At 38.5% G+C, this 17,718-nt stretch overlaps 1 protein-coding gene across 15 annotated transcripts in view; it reads right to left on the bottom strand.

Annotated features, from left to right (window-relative positions):
• APBA2 (amyloid beta precursor protein binding family A member 2) overlaps window positions 1-17,718 on the bottom strand; it is a 98,959-nt gene that overhangs the window by 8,376 nt on the left and 72,865 nt on the right. For 8 of the 15 annotated variants that reach the window (XM_085588681.1, XM_085588676.1, XM_085588679.1 and 5 more), the window contains 8 exons: window positions 17,300-17,336; window positions 12,892-13,037; window positions 11,546-11,581; window positions 9,892-9,978; window positions 5,317-5,502; window positions 2,428-2,607; window positions 1,173-1,385; window positions 274-393 (listed from right to left, as the gene is read on the bottom strand). In XM_085588681.1, coding sequence (XP_085444807.1) covers window positions 274-393; window positions 1,173-1,385; window positions 2,428-2,607; window positions 5,317-5,502; window positions 9,892-9,978; window positions 11,546-11,581; window positions 12,892-13,037; window positions 17,300-17,336 — 1,005 coding nt within the window. The remainder of the gene's footprint in view (window positions 1-273; window positions 394-1,172; window positions 1,386-2,427; window positions 2,608-5,316; window positions 5,503-9,891; window positions 9,979-11,545; window positions 11,582-12,891; window positions 13,038-17,299; window positions 17,337-17,718) is intronic. The other 7 variants (XM_085588684.1, XM_085588686.1, XM_085588687.1 and 4 more) reach the window with 1 other exon arrangement.

The following is a 17,718-nucleotide window of genomic DNA, read 5'->3' as shown; positions in this document are numbered from 1 at the left end:
GCAACTCTGGCACTGACAGTTTTACATGATCAGGCTATTGCACCAAATAATCTGGACTATAAATCTTATTGCTTTATTATGTAAGAAAACCCTTCAAGGATTTCTCCCAATATCATCCATTTGCATTCTATTACTCAGAGACTTTAAGGTTTTAATAAACGGAAGAAGTGAGGTCATGCAAGATTCTTTCAGGACTTCCATATATTTTTTGACAAAGAAAACCAAAAAATAAAGGAAAAAAACCCAAAACAACCAATGAACATGGAAACTTACAATTCCATTCTGTACACTGAAGCCCAGCTGGTATTTTAAGTCTGGCCGTTTTATGAGGACAGTAGTAACAGGAGGACAGCTGACAATGTTCAGTTTGACTTGTGTCTGATTCTTGAGTCCCTGTAAGATATTTCAAAAGTCAGTATTTCTGAAATGAATCTTGCTGTGCCCTTCTCTGTGATTTCCTAATTGCGAGAGTGTTAAACAGATGATCTGAGAAAGCGAGAGTTAACAGAAATTGATTGTTAACTTAGAGATACATTTCTCTTATTTATTTCCTAAGATATTTGGCTCAACAAAACATTAAAATTTTGCCTTTAATTACTACAGAAATTTAAACAAATTTTCCAATAAAACCCAAAACTGACTTGCTCTTTCCCATCATATGGCTAATTAATCTCCTGCTTCTGCTGCTCTTGGTAAATCTGCACAGACATCAGATTCAGTCTCAGTGACTAAAGATAATGCATTCTGGGATTCCATCGTGTCTGCAGATTCTTCATTTGCTCACTTGATCTGTCCTGCAGTCTTCCAGCCTCCATCCATTTTATCTGCATGAACCCAAAAATGATTAGGAGATTTTAATCTTCATATTTTATTATGGAGGCTGTGAGGAAGCTTAAAACTTTGAAGACTGAGTAACTTAATTCAGGCAAGCTTTACAGACCTGACCTCATTTGTCATAGCCCAGTAACAAAACTGCAGCTCTCCAGCCCTAAATTTCTGTGTATTATCACTCCTGAATCTCCAATTCTGCTTTTTGTTAATGACAGATTACTGATTTTTTTTTGCAGTGATATGAAAAATTGTATCTGCTGGAAATCTAAAGGATCACTTGTCAGAAGATTACACCTCTGTTGGCCTATGATCTACAGCATAGAGTTGTAAGTTTGGGGTACCTTTATGATGCCTTGGCATGTTGCAAGAGGTAGACCAACTAAACTGGTACCATTAATGGACATAATTTGGTCTCCAATGCTCAGTTTTCCTGAACGTGCTGCAGGGCCTCCATTCATCATGTTGGCCAGGATAACGGTGGGTAGAATGGATCCCCATCCAGATTCCACAATCACTACCCCAAGAATTTCTCCCTTCTGTTTTTCTAGCTGGAGCTGCAATTAAAAAGGAAAAACATTTTTTTTGCTTTGATTTTTCTGACTTTGAGCATGAGTATCTCACTTGTTCCCAAATAACATCTATAAATCTCAAACCAAATTCTCTTCTTTGCCATTAGGTGGTAGCATGACTTTGAATGTTAACTGGAACACAGCTGTTTGTTTTCAGGGGCATCCTCCACCTGTTTCTTGAAGGCCATAGAGGTTTAATAAGGAAAGCACTAACACATGGTTAACTCTGTAGGAAGTGGTGGAACTGGATGCCAAGGGAATGAATGCTAAAGAACTTTCTGTCCATGGAACCTGGCAGCCAGAGAGGGAGGCTCTAACATTTTGTGGCTAAGGTAGTGCCTGCAACCCAGGCTTTGTTCAGCTCAACTCCTGCCAGTTCTGCTCAGGTTGTCTCTTGATCTCAGGGCTTGTCTGTCCTTATTTTCAGACAAGGATCTATTGAATATTATTAACATTATTATTATGAATATTGTTAATTATTGGATATACTCATGCCTAGCATGTTCATGTAAGATCCCTGATGTGACATAAATGAGGCCTTCTCCTGAACTGGCAGTAATCACAGCACAGCTAACACCTATAAAGTGGAACAAAAGTTTAAGTAGAGAACATGCTCTTGAGACAAATACAGGGAAATATTTTCTCTCAAATGTGGAAGGACAGGGAATGCTGATGGCCAGCTCACTTCTGCTGAGGTTATCTATTTCAGAAAACCACAACTCTGTCAGCTCTTTCTGTATCAGTACTTAGGTGAAACATAAAATCACCTTACACTGTGTACTGTGAATAGCACAGAGCTTATCTAGCTCAGATGTAGATGTCCTTTATTGCTGTTCTGATCAATGGAAACAGAAAGATCCTGAACATGAAAACAAGAAATCCTAATAACCCATAAAGCTGGTTTTAGTACACAGGACTGATGAAGGACACATCTTGAAATTGTATAAATGCCAAAAAATATTTATGAGAACTACATTACTCTGAAAAAAATTTATTAATCTGAAATGAAAATCCAAAACTAGTTTACCTCTTTGCAGTTTTCTGAATTGGAGAAGTGTATGAGATCATCATTGTACATTTCTTGGGTATTGATGATGTCACTGTATTCTTTCTGACTGAGATCCTCTGGGTTAATTCCATTGGCTCTTAAAAATTCTTGGTAAGCCACACTGAAAGCCTGACCAATTGACTGAGCTATGAGCTGTGCCTAAAACATAGAAAAAAGCAGCTCAGAGAAAGGACAGATTAACAGTTTACCAATGAAACCACGAGAAACCAGGAGAGAGATTAGATTTTTAGATAGAATCAAAATGAGGATCCTGCAAAGTTTCTGCATTAGCATGGATATAAAGTCACTTTAAGGTCTGTTGTACAGAAAGAACCCATTCCATCCAAAATCAAATTGCAAACTCCATTAAAATCCCCTGCTGCTCTCCCCTCCTCAGTAGGCTGCAGTAGCAAGAGCCATATGTGCTCATGTACTCGTTCCAGTGCACACTGGAGTCCTGGCTGCAGCCCAGCATGGAGCAGGGCTGGTGGAAGAGTGCCATGAGCTCAGCACAGTCTGTCTGCAGGGTGAGGGGAGGAGGGCTGCTCTGCTTGCCCCTGCCTGCACAGACGTGTGCACTGATGATTCTGCTTGTGGTGTCTCCTGCTGCTCCTCCTCCCTGCTTTTCCAGGACTGAAAACACTGCTTCAACAGAGCCATCTGCTCCCCTACTACTGCCATGATGGCTGTCCCACATTCCCAGCAAGCCAGCAATAGCCCTGCTTACCCACTGCACATCTGGGACAGCTATTCCCATTAACACCTTGACTAGTGATGGCAGGGATCATTTCAGGAATGCAGCCAGAGCCACCATTAAAGCTTGCTAATGTTGGGAACACCCGTTCAAAAGCCCCTGTCTTTCTTAAATTTTGGAGCACTTATCCACACATTCCACTAGATGGCAAGGGAACACAGAGAAACAGAGATCAGTAAAAGGAATGTGTAGTCACTTTTTCTACATTTGAATTATGTTCTTCTCTACTCTTGAGTTTACTGCAGCTCACAGGAGAATGCCATGTTGAGTTCTGTATATTTGTGGATCATCACTAGTGGGGTCATTGGGGCATATGAGTAACTCCCGATGATATGAGACATTAATTGCACCTTACATGCCTTAAAAATATTACTAATCAAAGCTATATTATGGAAATGCAACATAGCTTCTTTGACAGTCAGTACATTTTAAATGCATTTCAAATGCATGAGGTTTTCTGGACATTATAAATCTGCATCTTCTTACAATCTACTGATCAAGTGTTTTCTTTGATGCTATGAGGTTGTTTCGTTATTTCATTTGTGCTGCTGTGCACAAAAACACCAATCTGACTGGAAATGACTTTGGAAAATCAAGGATATCAGTCACAAAGTGTTTCTTCATATTTTAAAGCATATTTTCAAGTCTTCACTCTATACCAAGAGGTTTGTACAGAATCACAAAATGTGCTGAGTTGGAAGGGACCCATCAGGATCATCAAGTCCAGCTCCTGGCCCTGCACAGGACATCCCCAGAATTCCACCCTGAGAGCATTGTCCAAACACTTCTTGAGCTGGGTCCGGCTTGGTGCTATGACCACTGCCCTGGGCAGTATGGTAGTACAGAAATCACTCAGGTGATTTTCATATCATTCCATTGTTAAAATTCATCACTCATTACTGAGTCCTTCTGATCTTCATTGCTACTCCTTTCTCTGTAGTTCATCCTCTGCATTTGCCTTCGTGCTACATTCCCAAAGCAAACATCTCCAGGTGTCATGCTCTATTCTATTGCTGCCAGTAACAGCCAGTTCTTGCATCTTAATTTCATCTCAATCTCTGAGGTCTTATGAATGTCTATGAAAGCATTATACACAATTTAGAGAAAAAGTAATTAAGTTGCTTGAAAAGGTCACCCAAGCAAAGCTGTGACCAGAGCTCAGCTAACTGGGTCTCAGAACAACCCCAGTCTAGCACTCTAACCTTTAGACAATGCCATTTCTCCTTCACAGGCTTAATTGTTTTAAAATAATGGAAATGGATTGCTTAGCTCAAAATATATGCAACCTCTGAGTTATGACTGTCTGACCTAAATAACTCAATTATTTTTTAATTGGTATTATATCTAAATATATACCTAGATATTGTATCTATAACCATTCCTGTAATAACAGTGATGACAAATACTTAGCACTGCCTCTTACTGTCAAGTTAGTAACAGACAACAAATTTTGCTTTTTCTGTTTAACTGGCTTGGTATATTTTTCCATAAGTGTTTTAGGTTGAAGTCCTTTCTCTGCCACTTCAGACCAGAAGTACCTAATTCACTACAAATCCCAAACCTGGTTATACAACAACAGTAAAGCAAGGTTATCTTCTTTTGTCACAAGAGGTATGGGATGTCACATCAGCACTTTCACAGCAGTGAAACAGGATGTACAGCAGAGATGGACAGAACTCTATGGTTCTAATGGTTCTAAAAATTGTTCTAAAAAATTCTAATCAATAATATTTGCTAGGGATGAGGAAAAATAACTAAAAAATAAACAGCTGAATGTGGTCCTAAACACCAGAGGATAAAGTGCCATGTTTGAAAGTACATGCAAGTACAGGTCAGTAGCCTCAGGGAACCAGGACTGAGCTGAAGGCAGCCTTGTGCAGCCCTGCCAAGGCAGTAGAAGCGACTTGGCTTCAGTTAGGAAGAGGTCCAGAATGGTTCCACCTCATGTGGAACCATATGTGTCATTTTGTGCCAACCCACTGGACTAAAGGATATAATCCAGGATGCTGATCAATTCGATATCCTACAGGTTAAGTTTGCCCACTAATGGCCTTTGGCTTCAGAGCTCTCTCCATCACCCATGTTGTTGAGATAAATTGATTCCATTTACTTACATCCTCTGATTCAAAGACGTGGCAGATCATTTTGTACTGCTTCTTGCCCTCCTGGGCCCCAGGAGTGGTTTCAATGCAGTCCTGGGAGGCGGATCTGGGCATGCGGCGCCGCGCCATCAGCACCACGATGTTCCCGATGTCGGCGATGTAGGAGATGGTGCGCAGCGCGTGGTCCATCATTGTTTCCTGCACAGAGCAAGGACAAACAAAGCAGTTCTCCATGCCTGCTGCTCTCCTGCAAATTCTGCATCTGCCCTCTCCTTGGCAGCCTGCTGCTTGAGAAAGACAAAAGCTGCAAAAGCACTTCCTATGGGCCCAGACCTGATAATCCCTCCACAGTTGAAGGGAAGCATTGTAGCTGTTCAAGACATTGCTTCAATGGAAGTGTTGCCTGAGCAAATACAGCATGGTTGCTGCTGTAAAACAAGAATGAAGAGCTATGCTACTGTTTTACATTTCTTTTCATGCTGTTGGAAAATGGTGTTATTTCTTTACATATTTTGCTGATGTTAGGACAAACTGTACATAAAGAAATATAAAGGGCACACTTGAAATCTGCTTCTGGCTGGGGTCACTGGTCAGTTTGGAGAGTTTTTCCAGGTTTTATCTATTGCTCAAACTAGAAACAACCAGAAGCATAATAGTTGTACTAATCAAACTAGTTGAGGACGTGTCCTGACTGTCCCTGACCCTCACTCTGAAAAGCTAAAAGCATCCACCAAATTCCATCATAATTGGAACAAAATAACGTGGTACAAGATAATTCACAATTTTAATAATGTATATAAGCAGCAGCGCTCTTTATGTAAACAGCTTGGCATTAGTTTTGCATTTGTTGAACAATTTTCTAAGGCCTAAGGAAGATGGATTGTTCTTCAAGTCAACAAAAGTAATTGTTTTAAGAATTTCAGTACAAATTGACGTGACAGACAAAACTACAAATTATCATTGTTTCTCAGAACCACTTGTCTTGCTGAAGATAATCACTACCCATAAAATTATTGTAATGATTCTTCTCAGGCTTGAAATAATGCTTATCCCTAACCTATGAAAGGTAATGATGGTTAAGAGGTGGTTTGGGAAGTGTCTCTAAGGGCTGCAGGGCCTCAGGAGGATTTACAGCACTTCTGTCAGAATGGAGAAATGTTTTATAATGGACATGTCTCAGCAGGATGTTGGGAGCTCTGCGGAGATAAGAGATAATTGCTTTTCAGCAGTGTGCACCAAGTATTGTGTAAGGGTGTAATCATACATGCAGTGTGCACAGGAGTGAATGCATTGGGAAAATGAAGGCATTTCATCTCACCTGCCAAGAAAGGCTTTCTGCCCATATCATCACAGAGAGGTTACTTAAATGGTTTGAGTTTTTTTTATTTTCCCCTTGTAGGGATGAAAGCAATTATTCCTCCATCCCTCCCACATTTTTCCTGTTAGAGAATAAGGAAAATACTATCTAGTGACTGTAAACATGAGTTTACTTTTGACTTACTTGTGACTTGACTTTTTCCTTTCTCTCTCCATATTCCATTGTACTCAAATTTCCATTACCAATATTTCTTTTTCACCCCTCTCCTTTGTTACTTTCCCATAAATTCCTCCATCTCTGCCCATTTGCCTCTCTGTCCTTTCCCTTATCCCTTTTTGAGTCCCATCCATTTAATCCTTGTTGTTCTTATATTTGTCCTTAGAAATTCAGCCTCTCTCAGGCTTTTCTGAAGCCATTGTTCTCCTATCTAGATTGCCCTTTCTCAGACTCTCCCTTCTTTCCCATGGAATTCTTTAAGAATCTTGTTTGTTGCTTCTCTTGAAACCCAAAGAACAGCTGAAGGAAAAAACCTAAGCATTCCTCCAAGCTTTGAAGTGCTGTAGTCCTGTGGGAGTGTGAAGACAGCCTAATGAGTCAGACGATTTTGTGGAGCTGATCATGCACCAGAGGCTCTGCACATACACATTTCTGAGCTCTGTATCTTTATTTTTCTTTCTTCATTTCCCCAGTTGCCTTCACTCCCAGCATGTCTTCACTGACTGAGCAAGAAGCTGGGAGAAGCTGTTTTGGCTTCTGCTGCTTTGGGGCACTGAGTGCAACCCCACAAAGCTGTGCACAGGGAAGAATTCCTGTTCTAGCAACAAGGCACGTGGCCAAACGTAAGGCTGCTCCTACTTCATCCCTCCTAAGCAGGTGCCCAATGGCTGAATGCATTCAGCAGCTAAATGCAGAAGCAACCAGGAAGTGGCAGGGGTGCCATTTCCTAGTGCTGTTCAGGGCAACAAATCACCACTGCTGGCTCTCTTCCAGCCTGGGATTGCACCTGGCTGGTGCTGCTCAGCATTTTGAACCTTGCTGCATGTCATTTTCTGAATGGAAATGTTACATTTTCATTCAGCTGTTGCCTCACGTGAGCTATACAACACTACAGATGGATTAAAACACATGGCATACTGCAGAAACAGGGTTTATGTAATTGATAAAGCCATGAAAGTACAGATTGTCTCTGCCAGCTGCCACCACAGCTGAAATAGACCCATGGTAATTATACCAGCCAGGAACCTTCACTAGCACTGAAAAGTGTTACCAAGCCAAAAATGCTAAAAAGTCACGGGAATAATTCTGTATAGCTCTCTGAAAGACATGCTGTAAAAAAAAAAACCAACCAAACAAAACCAAACAACCAAAACCCCAGGGCAAACACTGGAGAGCTTGGAATTAGAACAATTTCCACTATTACTGTTTTCATCTGGTTGAACAGCTCGGATATTAGACACCACTCATGATGGAGCACTGCATTTTGTATCACTATAAATCTCAGGGGATCAGAAGAATAAGATGCCAGTTCCTTTGACTGTTTGTGGGCTACTTCAAAGAACCTTCCCTTTTTATTTCTAAAAACATTGGTGTTCAGCTGAAATGCTGAACTATTTAAAGAAGTAAGAAGAGTGATTTCCACTAAGACTAATCCTCACTCAACACAGATACTGTACGTGCTAACTGTCCTGCACTCCAGCTATAAACTGTAGATGTTCATTTATCAATAACTATCTTTGCTAGTCATCTTTGCACTGATAATTATGAACATGTTATTTTCTGCTAATGCAAGAAGCTTTGATAATATAATCCCTGGGTGATGCATGTTTGCCATGAGGTGAAGAAAAGGCTGAGCCACGAGTGATAGTGGTATTGCTTATGGTGGATAAAGTGCAGTTTCAGGATGATTTATGGGTGGCAGGTTGTAAATATTGCTGCCCATGTTAGATGGGCTATTCCACTCATGTGGCTCATCTCATGGGAGCTCTAGTGGCATGTTAAAGACATTTGCTTATGTTAAAAGAAAAATAATCCATTTCCTGGAGATACTATCATTACCTTCACATTAAAGGATAGTAATGCTCTCCTAAATTTCACAAAGAAGGTGCTTTATAGTTTCCATTGTTAGAAAACCAATTATAAGTAAAACCAAACCCCTAAATTTAGAGTGCTACATTTATCTTTGTTCAAGTGACTCCTGTAGTTTCAGCTCATTTCTTCATTTAGCCATATTTCTGAATTCTCATCTTATACACCAAGTTAGAAGTTCAATAACCATTTTCTCTATTTTCCAAGTTGTTTATGAAAATACTGAACAGTACTACATTAGAGGAACATACTAATGAGCCTCACTCTGCCCTTTTTCTCTTTACACATAGATGGCAATATATCAGACATAACTACACTCTGAAGTTTTTATAAGCCTGCTTCTATCTCTAGATATATATCTAGATCGTATAATCTTGAAAATATCATATTATATTACAGCCTTATTTAGGTAAAGAGATGGCATGTTCTGCTTCTGTGCCATGGACAAATATATCCCATAAACAAAAGGAAACTATTGATTGGGCATGATTTACTTCTGACAAAACATTGCTAAAATTGTCCTTTTCAATGCCTCTCATAAGAATGAAAATTATTTGAAGACTTCCTGTAAGTATGATCAAGTTTTTGAGATTACTAAATATTGGGATCTACGTATAAATTATATGTATTTAGTTGTAAATTTGTCAAAAACTCCTTTCTATGAAGATCACCTCTTGTTGAATATACAAGCATTCCTAGAAGATGAGGCTGATCATTGCTGTGGTATTCAAATGCTGCTTTTATATGAACGATTAATAATTACCTTAGGCAAGAGGCTGGTGGCTCACATATGATTTATGGAAAAAATTGAGATTAAATCTTACAAATGGCAGGATATGAATGGCTTAGTCAAAGCAGCAAATTTCTTCCCTGTTGGACTGTAAATCTGGGTTCTGAAGCTGTTCCAGACGAGTGGTGTACATGCATTCTGAAAGGCTTTTGAATCTTTCTTTGAATTTAGTTGAATTATAGCTAAATTATAGTAACATCCAAACATCTTCCAATACATCAAATAAGCAAAACAGGTGTCAGTCTTACTATATTGGCAAGCGTTAGAACAATAGGATCTCTTTCTGAATACTCTGAATACTTGAATTTATCCAGGTTCAATAAAGTGTCCCACTAATTGTATATGAGCAGAGTCTAACTCAACATTATTCTCCAAGAGTTTAAATCCAACTTACCTGTGTGTCTGCATTTAGAACTTTGATCCTCTGTGTGGAGATGAACAGATCCACTTCAGTCAAGGCCTGGGAATCTCCCTCTGAGGTCTAAAAGACAGATGATGTTTTACAAGGGACTTTCTAATTTTCAGAATGACAAATTCACTGACTGCTTCAAGCATCATGTGATGTAAGACAACTGCACTTTAAACCATTACAGAGCTGGCTATTCAAAGGTGTTTGCAAAGACATGCAAAGAATACATTTATTGCATAGACAGAGTGAAGCCTACTCTGATCTTCTGGGTAAGAGGGAATTTTTGGAGCCTGTGGGATTGACAGCTCAAATATTAAAATTCTCTAATTATAACCAAAACAGGCAAAAAAATATGGCTGTTTTTTCCTCACTATCTCACTGATGCCCTTCAGTATTTGAGGTACTTGAGGCACCAGACTTGAGAAAGTAGGAGAACTGAGAAGGTGACTTAGTTCCCATCAGCTGTTTAGCCCTTGCCACCTTCAGTGAGCTCACTAAAAAAAGTACAAACTGATGTTCAGTACTGTGGTGGGGTTTAGGACTCTTTTTTTAGCTTTTTGGTTTTTTCCTGGAAAATAAAGACCCGAGCACTGAATTAATGTTTCATATAACAGAAGGCCATCAAGGGACTTTTAGACCATAGCTTCTTCTAGGGAAGAAACTCACTGCTCACTAGGTAAACACTCCCATACCCCATCAGAGGGCATGGTCACAGGGCAAGAGGGATTACAATGCAATGCCATGCTCCAGTGTGAGTCCTGGCTCTGTCCACTTGAGAAAACAGGAGAAGAGGTGGCAAAGCAACTGCTGCCTCTCACTGAAGCACTGTCCAAGAGCTTCCCTAATTCTCTAGTCCAGCAGGAACATAAGGATTCCTCCAGGCTGCCTGGGCACAGGGCACCACTGCAGCTGGTATTGAGCAGCACCTGTGGCAGTGGCCTCAGAATAAAATGGCCACAGATTGTCTCAGCCTGGGCTACAGGCAGGCATCATTCCCCAGGTCAGACACTGGCTCAGGATGAGAATTATGTATTTGCTAATCCTTTTTGGAGTTACAAAGGCTCAGCTATGCCTATAATTAATTTAGATTAATTTTATTCAAATTATCTTCCAGCACATACTTTGGCAGACACTACTTGTATTGCTTCCATCCTTATGGTGATATTTTTGTCATCTGTATTTAGTTATCTGAAGTATTGTCTTTAACTGAGTGCCATGTTTCCTGTATGAATTGTTCCAGCTACTATGTGGTGAATTTATTTTGGTTTTAAATATCAACAATAACTTAATAAATATACAGTAAGTCACAGGCACAGGAACTAGGTCTTACTGCTTTGGCTAGTAAAATCAAAATAAGCATTACATTCAAAAACATCTCCCAGATAACAATGGCTGTACATCTGGAGTAAACAAATCACAGGTATTCAACAGGAGAAGGGCAGCAGATAGGCACTCCAGCAAATGAACAATGAAGAAAATGAGTTCATTTTACTCCATTCACTATTCTACTGTGGACCAAAGAAGAAACCAAAATGACAACTTTATGAGGATCTGTAATGAAAGACATGACACTCTATGGAAAACAAGAACAACAAAAATGTAAGTAAACATTAGCATTCAAGAAAAACAGTTTACACACCGCTTTTTTCTTGATTTTAGCCGCCTTTTGCATCCTCTGAGGAGTAGCATAAAAAAAAGAATGCAGACAGATGTACACAAAGGGAAAGAGAAAACACAGTGTGGGAAGTCAGGGAAACTTTGACTGTGAATCCAGACTGCTGAAAATTAAAAAACTGGGAGCAGTGGGGGACTGATGTGCAAGAGAGAAATATTTGTTTATACCTTATGCAGTTCTCAAGCATAATTGGATTTCATGGCATTATGCACATTCACAGTTGATTACAAAAGAATTGGTACCAAAGTGTTCTCTGTTATAAGCTGCTCCCAACACTTATCCTGCCAAATTTACAGCAGTCAGAAATGGCAGCACATGCATCTTAAACCCAAGGTTTTGTCTCCATGTTCATCACACATCTACATGTAACTGTTTAACAGAACACAGCTCAAGCCCTCTGCCATGACTGTCTAGAGTACTCAGGTACCCCTGACAGATTTGGGTTGGTATTAACATACAACAGTTTTTAGGGAGTTAATTGCAATCAAAACTTACTTACTGTAGCTTGACATATCACAATATGCTAAATAGAAAGGTTTGGAAAGTTTAAAGAACTGGACCTTTCTTGCATTCCATTTCTTTCTGAATGCTAAATCAATCATCAGTCATGACAATCTCTTGTAAGTAGCCTTTCCAAACTTGTTTCCTTCAAAACCATGCAAATTTTAGCAATTAAATGCTTCATTGACTGTGCACATACTTTTTCTCCCAGCATTTAAATGTGCCTCTAACAGTGTGTTTATTTAGATGATGCATTTACATCAGAGGTAAAATAACTTCTAAAATAAAAATCTACTACTTAGATTCTTAACCAAAATACTATTTTCTTTACACAGTTGTATGAAGCAGTCTATGATACATTATTTACAAAGAAATTGTTCACTGTAAATATCACCAAATCCAAACACAATAACAATGAACATTCTTGTCCTAAAAAAGTTGTAAGTAATAATATTGAGACTAATTTTCTCAATTTGTGGTAAGTTAAAGTAAGCAATAACAAAAGAGTAAGACCACAGTCAAACAAATATCCCAGTGCTTTGCCACTGGAGTATTTTCTAATTGCAATCTGCAATTTGTCTCTCATACTTTAATTTGTTAAACAGCCTTCAAAAATTTTGAATAGACTCTGGAATAATTTCTATTTTGCTGTGTGTATTTTTACAGCAAGCACTGTAAACTAATGGTATTTACAATACTGATCTATACTTACCTAACTGCACCTCAGGAGAGGTTTGAGGCTGCAGATCCTGCACCATTCAGAGATCAGCTGCTAAAGGATCAGAGTATCCTACAGAAAGATGCCCTACCTTGACACGGCTCACAGCCTCCTGGGCCTGCATCATGCGGATGTTTTTGGAAGGGTTGCGCTCAGACAGCAGCTGGGTGGAGCCCAGGTAATTGGCTGCAAAGATGATTCCATCAATGAGGTCCTCAGGCTCACAAGGTCCTGGAACTGACAGGAGGCATTGATAGTTACTGCCTTTCTAAGGAGTGGGGAGGTGAGAAATTGAGTAAAGGATATTGAGGCTTGAACAACCTTTCTAATACTGGGACTATGCTCACCATTCTCTTTATTCAGCTGTTAAGCTTTACATTCAGCTTGATTAGATTGACAGCAAAGAACAGTCATTCCAATTTGGCTGAACATTTTTTAATCCTCAACAGTTTTATAAAAATGCGTTTTGAGCTAGATCCACTTGATGACCTTCTAATGCATTCTTTTAAGTATAAAAAATCTTGTGTGAGGAGAAAAATGATACTGAAGGGAATGTTAATTTTAAAAAAGGTTTATTGTTCAGTGTTCAATTTATTTATAATCAAGTCAATGTGGAAAATTATAATGAAAAACTTAATCAGCTATGCTGATTAAATGTACTGAAATAGTGGTTTACCCATACATCTTTTAGTGACCTTTCCTATCCTTCATATTCCCATTCTAATTTAGGAGAAGTCTTCCAACAGAATATAAACATGATTAAAAGGAGTGACTTTCCTCTTTAGGCAGTGTTGCTGACACTTATTCATCCCTGCAGTTCTCAAATCCACCTGCCAGAAATCTCAGCGCCCAGCAAAAACCCACAGTCTTTGTAATTCAGGACTCAAGGTATATAAACATGTAGATAAATCTTTATATCAGTCTTGTACTCTTCAGAGACCTGACATTAACTAACAATGCTCATACAAATTTGAGGTATTTGCTTTGCTATCAAACACCATGGTTTTAATCTTCATTATATACCACAGAACACATTTGATTTAGTTCACATCTGTACAAATCCAGTAGTGGTTTAGATCTTCATTAAAACTCAGAATAGAATTCTGTGGAATTTAAAATTCTTGAAGTATTGGGAAAGCATAAAAAAAATATCTTGACAATCTCCACTAGAAGTATGAAAACCCTCAAAGAAATCCTTGAGAAGGCAGTAATTTAGAAGTCACTGAAACTCTTCGTAACGGCCAAGTCTTGCAATATCTCAAAAAACAGTCCTTGTTCTTGCAGCCTTAATTCACTAAAAGAAATCAAAGGAAATGAAAATTCCACAAGAACTCTGTTCCTCTATCTCTGCTTCTCTTTGCTTACATCTTTGTACCATTATGTTTTTCAGCAGATGGATGATGTATTTTGTATGGTGCCTCCTCTGATGGTGCTATTCATTTGTCTTTTCAGGTCTAAAACTTAGTCTCATACATCTGTACTTTTTCCAGCATGCAACAAAATACTCATGTTGCATGATATTGACATCTTGTTTCAAGGGCAGCAGAGAGAAAAATTAATTAACGACGTGAATTTAATGTTAAGGTAGCAAAACTTCATTAGATACCTGCATCAACACGCTCACTCAAAATTAACGTAGCTTTAATTTTGTTTTCTTTCATTCACTTTGGGCTAAGTAAATGAGGCTAAATTGAATCAAGATTGCTTTAACTCTGAAATAGGCTTACCCACATGTTTAAATCAGTTTAACTGAACTCCCTTAATAGGTAATTTAGATTAATTTTCTTGAAATGTTTGTGTCTGAAGACAAGTAAAACTGCAATTCTTTGTGCAAATTCTCATACAATTATTACTACATTGAGCAAAATGCCCATGGTATCTTTGGGGTCTGTGCAACCTATGGATGCTACAAAGGAAGCAACCACTTATGTCTTGGCTGTTTGTGACAGCAATAGGTATTTTGAACTAATTGGTATGTAAAAATTATTGAGCATGGAAATAATCTAGGGTGTTAAGCAATTTTATAATCATAATGTTATTTATTTGGATTTCATAAAGACTAAGGCTTTTTTGGTTGGATGTCATTGATTGCCTTTTCATAGCTTTAAAAAATGATGTTTTGCAGAATCATTATACTAGGAACAGTCAGCTACATCATGTATAAATCAGCAGCATGCAGAAAATGCTTACAGCAGTAGATAATAGAGAAAAAAAGACATGTTGGGCAGAAAACATTTCCAACATACATTTTCCATCATGAAGGCAATGTAAGCAACTGTCAGGTAAAACAAGACATCTCTTGGAAGGATGGAATGGTGCTGAAAATTGCCAGGGTCAAATTGGGTCACCTGGGTGTTTTCTTCCCTTATCTCTGTCTGCTTTAAATAATACAAAAATGCAGACTTGGCTGAGGTCCCAGCTCATCAGAGCACTTAAGCATGCCCTTGACTGCAAGTGTGTGCAAAGGCTTACTGATGAGAAGGGGAAGAAGGAACAGGTTTCAAACGTGAAGGTTAATTTGATGTGAGCAAAGATTGGAAATTTATGTTGCATATTGGTGCTTAAACATTAGATAACTGTTTCTGAAAAAATTCACTGCAAATTTCTGCACTTGTCAAAGCAATAGAGACTATGTCCAAACATTCCTAAAGTAATGTTTGTATTCATAAAATAAGAAAAAGGGAAAACTCAGCAAAAAAAATCAATAATTAGAGTTGACAGAGTGCAGAAAAGCCAGAACCACTGAACATAGAACTAATTATTCCTACAAGCATGTAGTGGTACTACTACTAAAATAATTTTAACAGTAAAAGACATTTAGATATGATAGATTAAAAGGTATTTTTTATGTTCACATGGCATATGAAAATATGTGTCGATAGAAATATAGATATAGCTACTGTAGTTAAAGAGTCATGCTGAAAGTGCTTTAAAACTGAATAGGAATATAACCAGAATATGGTTGTGGTATTGCTGTCAAAGCTCAGGGAACAACAGCAGTGCTAGCTGGCAGAATCTTCCTTATGTGCAGAAGGGTCCTGTACTTTTTGGGACTCTACATGGAAGTTAATAATAAAAACTGTGTTTTTTCTCTGAGTTCAGAGAGCAGTCATGTAAGCTATCATAAAGCTCCTAGTGAGCCATGTATTTATTTGTATTAGACAATGCTATATAATACCTGCAATAGAAAAAGCCTAATAGACAGGTTATCCTCGCATACTGTGCCACTACAGAAAAAATCCGAGCAAGCAAAATGATTGAACTAAAAAAGGTATTGTATTGTATTGTATTATGTAAAGGGTATCCTGACCCCTTTCCAGCAGAGTAATGAGCTGACTGCTATGTAAAGAAAAAGATATAACCTTTTTATCCCAGTAAAATTAGAATGTGCAGTTGTATCTGCAGCGCTGTGAGGGGGGAATTGTCTCTCCTGCTTTAAAGTTCTGTGCATGCTGGCCTTGCTTTATGCCTGTCCACTGTGCAATCAGCAGATGCTTATTACAAAGCATCAGCTTCCTTTCTTGTCTCTGCCACTCTTGGGGAATGTGTTTAAATGTACCTCTATGTAGGGCCTGTTAGCCAGTACATGCCAAGTGTTCCATGTAATATCCCTCAGATGTCAACCTGAAGGGACAATCTTTGATCTTTCCATTTGTTCTAGTTCTTTAAGTATATTACTGAAATAGAAAATGCTTGTCAAGATGGTGAGATCAGGGATATGTTGGATATCCTAATATTATTCTAAATTGTATTAAGTTTCCCTGAGTTGAGAATGGCATTAAAGATTAAGTTTTTCACATTCTTTTAAGGCTTCTATTGTGTGTGTTCACGGCAGATCTGAGGGATCAGATTCTTGAAAATGTCCTAATGCCCTTTCTCACTTTACAGTGTATCATTTCATTTCCTTTGCAGGAATATCTGTGTGCATTTTCCCTATGAAAGGTTCTTCAGCTGTCTGTGAGTCAGAGAATGGTAATGTTTTTCAGTACAATCCGCTTTTATTTTTGTCCACCTGCTTGTGCTAATAAATTGACTTATTTTTCTTCAAACAGAATATATGTAATAGCACTGCAGAAGAGATTGAAAAACATGTGAAAGCTTTGCTCTCCTGAATACAGGTTGGATTACCATTGTTTGGTCAGTTTGGGACAACCTTTCCATTTGTGCTGACAGCTCAGGTTCCCAGAGTTCAATAATGGGCCCTGAAGAACACAGTGCTCTTACACATTCCTAAACCTCCTGCTGGGACCCACTGTTACACCCTTTTTACCATCTTCCTGATTTGTAGGCATTCTTAATTTTCTCCTGAATCCTTCTGGGAGCTCTACCTGCTCCTCCTTTTTTGTCACCACTAGGCTCCCATTGCCATAAGGAGGATAAAAACTTCTCAGCTGTGTTCTCTTGGGTTTGACTGGTTTTTAGAACTGTGATCTTTTATATGTATTAAAGTATTTGCTTCCACTTCATCCTACTTTAATTATGGATGATGTCAAACTTACCATCAACAAAACTTGGAAAGGAAGACACTTTCTTTGTCTGTTGAGAAATAAAAATGGTATAGGTGTAACAAAATAACTTTCACACAATGAACTGAATTGTTATTATATTTAAACAGCTGAACACTGTCACATAGGCACTGTTTAGCACACTGAACACATTACATTACAGTCATTAACCCAACCTGTTACACAGTGCTCTGTACTTAGGAGTCTCAAAGTATTTTAAGATCCCACCAGACGAGAAAATAAGGGAGGCAGGGGGAACACCATGAAAATGGCGTAGGAAGTCAGATGGCAAATGAACAATACAAACCAGCAATTCCCAATAAAATCAGTTGCCTACTAGATCACATTACCTGTTAAGAGATATCCCAAATTTCCAATAAAGAATATTTAACAATGTTTCACAAAGCAAGATT

The sequence above is a fragment of the Lonchura striata genome, chromosome 10 (assembly GCF_050655825.1).
Source record: "Lonchura striata isolate lonStrDom1 chromosome 10, ASM5065582v1, whole genome shotgun sequence".
Taxonomy (NCBI): domain Eukaryota; kingdom Metazoa; phylum Chordata; class Aves; order Passeriformes; family Estrildidae; genus Lonchura; species Lonchura striata.
Note: the sequence above shows the minus strand (reverse complement) of the source record. Positions and strands in the feature narration are given on the sequence as shown.